Source organism: Apaloderma vittatum, unplaced genomic scaffold, assembly GCF_000703405.1.
Source record: "Apaloderma vittatum isolate BGI_N311 unplaced genomic scaffold, ASM70340v1 scaffold3864, whole genome shotgun sequence".
NCBI lineage: Eukaryota > Metazoa > Chordata > Aves > Trogoniformes > Trogonidae > Apaloderma > Apaloderma vittatum.
Window position 1 is genome coordinate 12,669 of NW_009710803.1, and position 12,892 is coordinate 25,560.

Here is a 12,892-nt window from a genome sequence, read left to right on the forward strand (position 1 = left end):
AATCAACTACAGACTAGAAAAAACGTGCAAGAATTAAAGGACCATTTAAACACAAAGAATCATGTTATTAAGCCTGTTAAAAAGCTGAATTTTCAGAGTATAAATGTCCATTTACTCTATATACCTCACTACCAAAAGCCTTGGGGAAAAAAAAAAAGGTAGGCTGATGACCAAAAGAAGCAACCTAGCCTCAGGCCAATTTCTGCTTTTCGGAACACCTATGTAACCACTGATGAAAGAGAAAGGAGATGTATGTGCTTATCCAGAAGAAAGAATCTGGCCTGCTGTTTAAATTGCATTTGTAAAAGAATAACTCACTGTTTAGAGACATCAGGCATTATGGTCTGTTCTTTTTTCCTTGTATCCGCTGTTGGCTCTACAGGGGTAAGTACTACAGCAGCACATGAGACAATTGACTGGTACGAGTCTTCCCGGCAAACTGCAAGGATAAAAAAAATTTCAGTGTTAAAGTTTGTATTTTAAATGTTTAAAGAAAATATATACATAACCAAGTCATACTGTGATAAGTAAAAATGCAAATCATAGACTCATGATAGAATGATTAATCAAACTTCACTGTGGTCACCTGCAACGAAAACTTCCTTGTTTTTCACATTTCCTGAAGTGTGTATTTGGCACAGATTGATACCTACCCATCATCATTCACTAAGTTTTACCTAGCACAACATCTGCTGTCAGCCTGCTCTAGCTCACTGCTGTGGCTGAGTCTTAAGAGGACTCCTATTTCCGTAAGTAATATCAAATTGCACATCTTTTTTCATCACAACTTGAAAATGAGAGTGGAAATTAAAGATTGTTTTCAGACAATCCCCTCCTCCATCTTCAAAAATATCAGACTTTTTAAAGAAATAGATTTGAGAAAATCTGATTAGTGGGGTTTCTTTGTCTCCAGCCATTATGTCTCCCTTTAATCCAAAAACGCCAAATCCAAATGGTCTAGAAACCATATCTGATATACTGATTCATGCTCTCCATTAATAAGAATTATCTCTGTATTACTGTGCTGGATGATATGACTTAGACAATATTTAGAGACAGAAGAATGTCATGTATTTCAGTTGAGCATCCAGCTGAACTCCAGACAGACAACTATCTGTTAAAAGTTATGCGTATTCTAAATTCTAAACTGCAGGCGCCATTAGTAATTTAGCACTTTGCGGTCACTACTCTTACTGATTTTGAAGGTATAAGATTTCCTTTACAGCCATGGTGTGCCATTATGAGCCAAATGAAAGCTAGAATTAACAGTTGGTTTTACCGAAGAAAACACAGTAGCTTCTTAAATTATGGTACTATTATATGTCATATATAAACCAGAAGAAATGTGGTGATCTATCTGTTAAGTATTAAGTTACACACTATTTTATATGCATAACACACAGAACTATTTTATAGAGTGTACACATGCACACACACAGCTAATAACAGTCTGTAATACAAGGATGACCATGACAAATTCTAAACACTTCAAAACCAGACAGAACCTATTTTACAAGCATATATATTTGTGCAGGATTGTGATAGCTGGGAACACTGAACTGTGGCAGTTACTTTTCAGTGAGAAACTTGTTTATGAAGATTTTCCTATCTTCCACCCTCCACAACCATGTGCCTCCTTATTGCCCACAGACAACATACGTTTTCCAGAGGAAAACCTGAATAAAACTTCATCCATATTGCCCTGACAAGGTCAAGAACAACGAACTGTGGTGTCTTATCCTGAGCACTCAAATTACATTCAGCATGTATTCATCACATATCAACAAGATAGACTGCATGGCCAGGAAATACCCTGGAGTGACAATTGGTGCTTTAAGGCAGCTAGAGAGTAGATTTTAAGGGAACAGGTCAGAAAAATGTAAAGGTCTTTCTGTTTTCAGAGCAATTCTGAGCCATTCAACAAGCAGCACAGTCAGGACACAGGCAGATTCTGTAGGAAGAAAATCTTTGTGTGGAGCGTATGTATTTATGTTTAATGCATTTGATATTCTCCGGCATTGCCAACGCTTTTGTTTTCAAATCCTAATGTGCACATCAGGCTAAGTGACTAAGACACATGAGATGACCAGTACTGAAACCTTACCTTCATTCTTCTTTGGGAATCAGCACTATTTAAAACTTTGCCACTATCATAGACACCCATCACCAAAATATGGTCATACCCAAAGAGAACATGCTCTATCGCCTACAGGTTTGCAAGCAGGACTTACAGTATAGCTTCATGCACATCAAGTTAAGGAGGGAACCAGTGCAAATTACATTGAACTACAGAGACTACATAATAAAAAAAAATAAATTAGGTGATTTTTATCCCTCTGTGTTATGTGCAATCAGTATACCATCCACTAGCAAGATGCTATTTGGTGGGCACCAAGCAATATAAAAAATAGTTTCTTCCCATTACAACCAGTGACTGAGCATGTGCAAATGAGAACACATATGACTCTTGATTTATAGTAAAAGAATTGTAAAAAGATAGGTTTGTCAAAGGGCAATACTGATATTCAGAACTTGAGTTTTTAGCTTAAATGCTGATTAAAAGAAAAAAAAAAGGAGAGTAAAGGATGAAGCAAATGTGTATTATTCTTTAAAAGATCTGTGGTCCCTCTTGAGTATCTAGATATTACTTTAGAACTTTCAAAAGGTCTCATGACTACGGAAGCATCACCAGGCAGAATTTTCCCTAGATCAGCCACTGTCCATCAGCGCAGTTACAAAGAAGGATAAAATGAAAAATGCCAAGAAGACACTGCTAATTTCCTATCCTTTACAGAGATTTCACAACTGAATAAAACTGTGAAATTGCTTTTGTTTAATAATTAATGCTATACTGGACTTGCATTACCCCCTAATTTATAGGTGAAGACAAATCCAGTGGTCAGTCAATGATCTGAGCTCACAGAATTTATTATCCTCCCATTCTAGACAGTGATACACCTTGGTCTGGCTTTTGAAAACCACTACAATTCCTCCTTTGTATCTCAAGTCTTTGTGCTTACAGTCATAAGTTATTATGGGACAATATAATTAACTAAAATGTCATGAAATAGTGACAGCACAGCAGCAAGTAATTTTCACCTACTGGAGTGTATTCTCTTATTATCTTCATAACTTGCACTGTAATAATGAGAACATGCTTGAATGTGGACCTTCAACTTCAACGTTGATGAGGATGGACACTTTTACTTAAGAGATTGTTTTGATTTTACACTTCAAAATTCTTAAGTATAACTTCTTTTATACATCTTTATTTTTTATCTAGAAGTAGTTTACATCACCCCCAAAAAGGCTCAGTAGTGATGTCCATGCATCACACTCTTCATTAATCCAGATCTCTTAGATCCTCAAAATATTACAAACGTTGGAGTATCAAACAATTACACTAAGGGATTGCCCCTTTTAGCCAGAAACCTTCTCACATGTTCACCTTGCACTTTAACAGTCAGCAAGAACTTTACAAATTTAACCTTACCACATGAATTGGCAAGGAAAATAGAGAAAAGCAGAGGTTTCAATCATCTGAATCGGTGTTTGGAAAAGTCATCAATGTAAACAGCTGCCCCAGTCTATTACATTATTCCTGATGTGAGCGTGAAAATTAATTCCACGCTCTCTCGCCCAGCCATTCAGCCAGTTTTCAATCCATCTTAAGTCTCTGCTCATCTAGCCCATACATCAGCAGCTTGTCCATGAGGATCTGAAGTCCTGGTACACAATATCCACTGCACCAATAAAGAAACCAATAAAGAAATTTTTCCCACCTATCTGCTACATTTTTACAATGGCACGCAAATATTAGGCACTTCTTGTAGGTAGAGGTTTGTTATCACACTTGCTATTGCATACCTCCAGAAGTGTGGAAAAAATTGTAAAATGTGTCTACATCAAGGGAAACAATTAGCCACTTTTATACTACCTGTAGCAATTTCTTTAAGAGACTAATATTTAGTATCTCAGAATGTGTTATACACTGAATACCTTCTGAAAAAAATGAATAATTAGCATGTGAGTTGGTATTTTTCAGTACCATTACATCTCCTTTATTCACAACTAAACCATTATGGCAACCAGCTAATAATTGTGGTGAAATAACACAACTGGAAAAACATATTTTTCTTAGTGAAATAAAAGACACCAGATGCCAACTACAAGTCACATAAAGTATAGCTCTGCAGAAAAAGAAAACAAACAGTTTAACACCATATAATACTACTACGGAAGATCTGTACTGCTTTTCAAGCTGCATAATTTCCCCTCAGATTCTTCAATTTATACTTTAATGATGCATACAGTTTGTTTTCTTCCACTTTAAAGTGTTTTAGAAGTATCCCATATAGTTATCACTGGGAGTACTGGCACAGATTTATGCTAGTTGGTTTAAACAGTCCCAGAACATCATCCACTATCAAAATAGATCTCTACATCTGGAAAAGAAAAATGTTAGGGGGTTTTGTGGTTTTCTTGCTTTTGCTGCTTTTTTCTAGAACAATGAGAATGACTAATTAAACAGTTTTCTTCTACTTTGAACCAAGCAGTGAAAAAATTTTAATTCCCTAAATAGTAGGAAGCCTTCAACACCTACTGAATGTATCCCTCTGGAAAATGAAAAGATTTTTAAGCTCTCAGGGTGTCATTTACAGCATCTCTTTCAAACACTCTTAATTGTACACTTTTCTTCCCCTTTTTTAATACATGAAAGAGAAAATCTGGTTATCACCACTCACTAACAAAAATATAAATTCTCCCTCGACACAAGATGCAAGTGATGGTTAGATGAAATTAGCAGCAAGTACTAGCTGCTTAGAAAACAGAAGGGAAATGTTCACATGCAGTGCACAACGAAGCATAAGGGATTTATGACATAGGGAGACCAAAACAATGATGTATTTGTGGATTTAAAAAAGTTGAGCACTTATTCTGACAGTTCAAAGTATTTACACTTCTTCCTGTGAAGTTTAAAATAGTCAGCCCCCATCATTCAAGAGACAAATCAAGTCCAGAAAGAACTTCTGGTTTATACCAAAAAAACCTTCTGCTTTGGTAAAAAAAAAAAAAAACGGCAATCCCCCAGAAGCACGGATAGTGCTAAATACTTTCCCCTGAAATATCCATCAACCGGGGACTGAAGCACATGGGGGCAATGTCTGGATCCCAAGTATCCAATTGCACATTTTTTCTGCTACTGAAGGCCAGAAGATATGTTTTAATTACTCCAGAGCACCAATTCTCAGTGCAGGGATTTACATTTTGGCACACTGCCTCCAAAACGGGGCTCTGCCATGTTAAGGCTCAGGAAATGAGCCACCCTCTGAGGATCTCTGAACAAAGCACAAGAGCTCCAAGATATGCAAGCCATACACAGGTTCCTCAGCTAAGGGAAATGCAAGAAAAAGAACTGTTATATGTGAGAGAGATTTTGCTTAAAAAAAAAAAAAAGGCATAAAAAAAATCAACACACCACACACACACACAAAACACCCTAAAAAAACCTAAAAAAACAACTCAAGAGGCAACCAAAGGACCTACTGTGAATTTCTTTAGTTGATTAGTCTAGTTTTGAGAACAAAGGAAGAGCTGAGGAAAAAAAAGAGAACATTTAAAACACATAACTCAGGCTATTTTCTCATGAAAGGTGCCAACACTAGAAATAGTTTATAAGAGAGGAACTTGAAATCTAGTCTCTTAGTTCCAGTATCTCCAGTAAGAATTGTGGTTAATCACCACACGCACAGACGTTTTCACTGATATTCTTGGTGCACTCAGAGGGCTCCGAAGAGAACTGTTGTTCAGATCTGTCTCCTCACCAACCCCAAACATCAGCTGCATGAAACACCTCAGCAAGACCAGGTGTATGATTTCAGTCCCATACCCTCTTTCGCAACTCCAGAAACACAGCAAGTCTTTCAATACTTGGTTATTAAGCCATAAAGCCCAACTAAACTTTCAGTGTTTTTAAAGCAACACAAAAGGTCAAGGTACTTTGCACGAAAGCCATTACTTCCCATTTACTTTAAAAAACCACCCTAATACTAAAAAACAATAATTTAAAAGTGCCTAATTTTCCTGCTGTTTGAATCTAGATTTGATGATGGTCTTGAGGAAAAAAAAAAGGAAGCTAAATGGATCTCTATTTTATTAGTTCAGCCGTTATTCTAGGGCTTCCTGTCCCTTTAGAAACAGCTGCATTTCACAATATTGGCCAAATGAATACTTAAGAGAATGAGACTGTATACTCACAGCCCCCAAAGGGTTTGCTGTAATAATTCTGCAATAAAACCACAGGCCCAATTCTTAAGCACAGCATAGTCACAATCAGAAATTTTGTAACAGCAACAATTACAGGCCAATTATATTCAAATGAATTTCTTTCCATCAGGTTCTTACGTTTCCTGGCTCTTTTGCAGTATTCACGAAGGCTGCACATGTAGATCTGCTCTGTGTTATCCATGCTGGCACCCAATGGAGAAGGGGACATAATGCAGTGCTAAGCAGGAACCAGGGAATTCTTCTAAAGTGCCAGCAGTTCCGTAGCGATTACCCGCACTCCTGCTTTTGTATCCTAAGTTTGTTGGTTGTCACAAGCCGCCGTGATAACATGGCAATATGCATATGTGAAATTTGAGCCTACTGACTTGCACTGTAGGTATAGGACATCACACTGTAAGAAGAAGCAAATGTCACTTCTTATGTCAATGCTTAACAAAATACTGTTGTTATCATTGATACTGAATGAAAGGGCATGCTCTGATCACCTAAAGACTCTACAGAGTAATCACAACACTGATGAGTCACTTCTTGCACATTTTCTGTTACAAAACAACTGTAGCTGGGTCTCTGGAGAACACGTTAGTACCTTAACCCCCATTCAGAGACTTCTCAAGCAGCATTCCCCAGTTTACGACACTCGCAGACTTAAACAGGCTTAAACAGAAAGCTCGTATCTGTATTTACTAATCCCTCACGGATTTTCTGAATTTATTCAGTTACTTCTGTTCTTGTGCAAAACCTGTGGCATCCAACCTGTAGAGTTCCAAAGCTGAACTACAGGTTACGTGAAGCAATCTTCCTATTAGCCCACTTTAAACCTGCCACCAGCTAGCTTCATTTGACTCTCACAGTTTTAGTATTGGAAAAGACAATGCACAACTTCCCCTTCACTTTTCACTCAAGAATTTACAGGCTTCTTTCAGATGCTTTGCCAGTCATCTCCGTTACTGGCTACAGAATCTGCACTTGTTCCCGTAAAATACCTGTTCCATATATCCAGCCACTCTGCCAGCCTCTCAGCAAGCAACTACTCCTTGTTGCCACTCTTGCAAAGATGGATCACCAATGCAACACCAGGAGAAACTGTAACTGTATTCATGGAAATTTAAGTATGTTAGTTTTTAAGCTGTAACCCCCATACACCTAAAACACTCCAACTATATCTATTTATGCTTCAGGCTGCTTCTAAAATATTTTCTTATTCACAGTGATCTGCTTAAAGCAAATATTGACTCAAGTAGCCTAAAAAGGACTTTAAAAACTAATCTTTACAAATAAAAGCATATTCTATATCCAGTAGGTAGGTATTGCTTCTCAATATCAAAAAACATTATTTTAGTGTTAACATTAGGACTTTTAAAACAGGAACTAACGGATGTCGTGAAAAGGCTGAAATCAGAACTAAATAGCCTTGATATCTGTGTGATTCTGTGTGATTCTGTGCGTAAGAAGGTATTCTTTATTGCAGTGCTGGGCACACCAGGGATAGCTCCACCTAGTGTGTTCCCCGTGAAGGGCTAAACATATAGCTTATAAACAGTTTAGATAGACACATTCACACCATTTCCAAGAATTCATTAACATATGTAGCCACCCACTCCTGCATGCGCAATACAGTCTTTCAGTGGTCTTCAGGGGTCTCTGGTGGTCATTTTACTTCAACATGATAGTCTTCATTGGGGTGTCCTTTTGATGGACTCCATTCAATTAAATCCTTGTCTTTGTTAAGAGACCCCAAGGCTGGTTCTGCATATCTTAATGGCGTTTGGGAGTCCTAGAGTGTTCCATCTTTGAAGATAAGAGCATCCTGTCCTCTGGGATAAGCTCCCCTTGTAGAATACCTGTGTCTCACACCTCCATTCTCCCACTGATTCTGCTGGCTCAAGCATAGTAAGTCTCCTACGTACCAGTTAAAACTACAGTTCTGGCTATAACTATGGCTCCAGCTGAAACCACAGCTTCCTAACTTTCATTAGTTTTTGGCAACATTACCTGTCAGGGCACTGTCACGGGCTGTACTTTTAGCACTGCAATCTGTGACTTGTTTTGCGATGTATACATGAAGAAAAACCATGTGCATAAACAAGGGAAAGGTTGTAACGAAAGACCAATTATCTGAGCCCCAACAAATTATCTCTAAATCTGTGAAATTTCAGGAAGTCCCATAAAGGTATGAATATCCACTAGAATCAAAAGTAGAGGCTTGCTTAGTCGTTTGGTTTAAGATGCCCGGAAATAATCAACACATGGTGCAAGTAAGTGCATTGGTTTATTTACAAAGACGCTTTGAAGATAAGCAGTTAAATTAATTCACCACCGAAAACAGCCACAGGGAGGCTTGTGGGGCAAAGGAGGCTCACACAGACCTCTTCCCCAAGCACTTTGTGTACAGTTCTTGGGCCTATAGAGAAGCTGGAGCTCTCAGATCTCTTGGTCACTCCTGCCTTACCAACGGAGTCAAAAAGCGTGAGGCTGCCTGCATGAGCTCTGCCTGGGAAATAAGAAAGAAACACACCACAGTTCCTGCTGGTGGAAGAAAACAGAACAGCCAAAAATCTCCACTTTTCCAGCAAGAATGCAAAAGGTATTACTGAAAAGCAGTCATGTCCCGAGCTTTCAAGATGATGACTCAGGTTCGCCCATTCCCAAACTAGGGTTAAGGTGAATCAACACCAAGGCTCCTAACATCATTTTTATTTACCAATCAACAAAGAGTCCTACGTGTTGCCTGATCTAGTCAAGAGGTGACGTCCCTGCCCATGACAGGGAGGTTGGATTAAATGATCTCTAAGTTCCCTTTCCAGCCTAGGCCATTCTATGATTCTATAAAAGAGCCAACATCCATGTGCTTCAATTGCCATTATTAACAATAAGGGATCATTAGCAGAAACAAAAGAACATGCCTTGCTGCAGATAACCTTTTTGTTAGAACTAGAAAGAGAAGGGAAAGCAGTAAGAAAAGAAAGATCACCACCCTCAGATGCCATGACGACCATGGCACACGCAGCAATCTTCTTGCAGTGGGCGAAAAGCTCCCGAACTGCCTGGGGCGATCGCCGTTTTTACTGCCAAATTTCGGCCACATCGCGTTGTTTATCCCTTGTGGAAAATTAGCGGGAACGGGTCTGGGGATGGTGGGGGTTTCTGTGGGGGTCATCCACAGAATCACAGAATTGTTGAGGCTGGAAAAGACCTCTGAGATTACCCAGTTCAGCAACTTCATTCTTGCAGCCACAGCCCCAAGCCCTGCCTGCCCCCATACCCCCAACCAGGGGTGCAGAGTTGGGGCTGGGGACTGAGGAAAGCACCAAGTCAGCCCTGCAGCAACATGGAGTGGCACCAGGCGGGCAGCTCTGGCCTGTTTAGGTTCTGAAAAGGCCTGGACTCTGAGCCATTTGTTTAGCAGTCCCTCACAAGCACCAATTTCGGATGGAAGCATAAAGGCACCCCGCTGGTAACAGCCATCAGGCACCAGAAACTGGGAAACCCTCATCTCTCCTCCTAAAGGACATGGAAGAAATCGCAGAAAGGATTTCAACTGAGCCAGAAGAGCTGGCTGCCTCCAAGTTCTCTTTTCAGGCAAGACAAGAAGAATAGTTTTAGTCCTGTTTTTGATTGCATTTGAGATTCTATTTGAGCTATGTGATGCCTTCAAGAAAAGGAGAGGAACAGGAGCGACTGCGACACTGGCATCTTAAAAGGCAGAATATAAAAAGACCTGCAGGGCATTTCTGTAGGCTCAATACAAGCCCCTGAAGGAATGACTACTCTAACAACAATATCCTCAACTGTCACTCACTGCAAGTAAAACTGTCAAAACTCAATAGCAAGTGTTTTCAGGAGTACAGTCTCTTGGCTTCAACTATTATTCTTGACCTAGCTGAAATAGAGACTGACAGGCAAGCAAGATTAATTTATTGTTGTTTGTATTAAATGGCTGTAGTCATAAGAAATTAATTTAAACAATTATTACACAGATAAAGGTCCAAAAGCATACTTTCCTAAGAGAAATTATTTAATAAAATCACAATGTCAGCTCTCCTTGCAGTTTGTAACAACAAAAGCTCAGCATGAAAATTACGTGAGATAGTTTTGTTTTGCAAGAGTACAAGATTGTTCAGCTTTTTATTATAACGATATTGGCACCTGCTAGCAGTACAGCTGCCAGTAGAGCTGTACATCATCTCAGTCACAGAATGACAGCTTTTGTCAGCTTCAGTGACAAGCAACCCAGGGAGCAGTCCTTACAGCAGCACGTTTGTCATAGGTATTCCTGACTCATTGCTTCTTTCAACACAAGTCACTCACAGACAGGTATCAGAAATTTACACTACACAGTGAAACGATTAGAGGATCCAAAACAAAAATGCTCTCTCCCTTTCTTTTCTTGGGGAACACATTGTCTGTATTTATTATAAAAAGTGAATACTCATTTCACACCTTTGCCTTCTCTAAGGTGGGTGATTTCATTTTTAAAAAAAGAAAAAAAAAATCACACCAAACAAAAAACCCAACAAAACTGAAGGGAATTTTGCTGACATTGTTTTTGTTTACTGATTAAAACTGCCCCAAATCTGGAATTTTGCTTAGTTAGTAACTCCAATATTTGCACATGTCCCTTGAGAAACTTCAAGACCACTACGTGCTTAACTGGTATTGAGGTTCCCTTTTGGTTTTCTTAGAGCTAAAATTATAAAAACAGTACAAAATCTGTTTTCTGGTACTATTTAATAAATCTAACAACAGCACAAAAAGCAAATAAAATCAATCTCTTCAGAAAATAAAAATAAACATATACTAAGGAAAGACTATTCACCCTTATTTTTCAAACTCTGTCTGGAGTGGTTACAGACCTTTCCTGGGCTAAGCTGCAACTTGGCCCCTGTGCTCATACAGGATCCTACGGGAAAGCAAATTCAACTCAAACATCTCTGCAGTGACATAACATCCTTGCATACAAGCATGCCTAAGCAAACAGCTGGCTGCTACTCCAGCTGACTGCTCTGGTGGAACCACAAAGCAGTGCAAAAATGAGGCAAGTGGGTAGAGCATCACCCACAGTCTTACCACTCAGTTCTCCAACAGCAAAAGGCCAGGCCAGCAGCAGTATGATCATCTATTGCTATACCTCTGAACCAAGAAGGGAAATGGAAAGCTGCAGAGCACATTAAAATCCAGTGATTAGACAGAATACACCGTGCCTTCCTCCTGCAGTCATCTCTGGCTAGGCACCAGCTAAACCTCTGTTGGAAGGAAGAGCACTCAGGATTGGAAAGTGAAGGTTCTTCACTGGTATGTTGTTGACAGTGAGCAAAAGATGGGCTCCAGAAGACAACTGGAATAAAAAGTTTCTAGGCTGTTTACGCAGCTTTTCATGCAACACCAGGAAAATGGTGGTCACAAGTTAGCTAGGTGACAAAAAACCGCAGTGGCAGCTGTGGAAAAAGAATGGTACGAAGCCTCCTGCGTCGAGAAACAGAGTATGACTGACTGTCCATTTGTCATGGCTGCACTTTTTAAAATTCTGCTCATTTACATAGCCTGCAGATTTTGCTATGCTTTGCATTTGTCACATGTAATTTACTAGATTTCAAGGCTAAATGAAACTATTGCGGTCAGCCGATCTGACACGTGGCACAGGTACATGCCGTGGTTTGTCCAAAGGTTCATTACAGTTCTGATGCAAAACTTTGAAGAGTAGAGGTCACTGCTGTGCCAGGTTCATAAGTAATCTGCTGAGTTCTTCCAATTAACGGTCAAAATAACAGCAAAATTTTTTCAGTTGATGTTCAGAAGTACAGACTGCTAGCCAAATATCTATGCTACAGACAAAGCACATGCCAAGTAAAATATATGCATCTTTCTGATCAGCAATAAACAATTGATCACTGCAAGGATAACTTTTTGCACTTCATCTAAAATTCTCAAATATTCTAAAGAAAAATTTAAAAAAAATCACTAAGGCTTGAAACCTTATCAAGTTTTGAGGGCAATGTATTTAAAGACAAATAAATTGAAATAGGAATAACACCTGGCAAAAAGGGTCAGGGTCCAAATGGCAGAGAGGTCAGGCAAGCTCAATGGTCTTGAAGAACCATTAAACTGCATGATTCGAACAAATAGTGTTTGAATGGAGTCCAATGCAAGATTATACCCCTAGAAACAAACACTGATACTTGAATAGTCAGCACTCAGCCATCTCCATCTGCGTTAGATATGCTCTAAGCTTGTTAAACGTCAGATAACTTACCAATCAGAAGTAATTAAAATTCTTAACACAAATAAAATAAAAACCTAACTTGCAAAGAAATTCAGTTACTTCTCTTCTTGTTTCGTGTTACACATGAAGTTCTTCACAGAATGCAGGGATACAAACCTATGAACCAGTGCAACACCTAAACCCAAGCCATTACAAGTTCATCAGGGTCTGTTCCGATTCTACCAGTTATAACAACTGCAAAACAAAGAATGAATACGAGTCATTTTTCTTTTATTGGCAAGCACAGATCTGGAGACTAGATAATAAGAAAATACACATATTATCCCTCTACCTCTACCTTGATTTAAGCACCCTTCCACCGGTCTGGGCTCTAAAAAGGAAAGA

The 12,892-nt window shown here is 39.0% G+C and overlaps 1 protein-coding gene across 1 annotated transcript in view; it reads right to left on the bottom strand.

Moving 5' to 3' along the window:
- Nucleotides 1–314: 314 nt before the first annotated feature.
- Nucleotides 315–12,892, bottom strand: part of CCSER1 (coiled-coil serine-rich protein 1) — a 102,794-nt gene continuing 90,216 nt past the window's right edge. The window contains exon 4 of the mRNA XM_009867387.1: nt 315–439. Coding sequence (XP_009865689.1) covers nt 315–439 — 125 coding nt within the window. The remainder of the gene's footprint in view (nt 440–12,892) is intronic.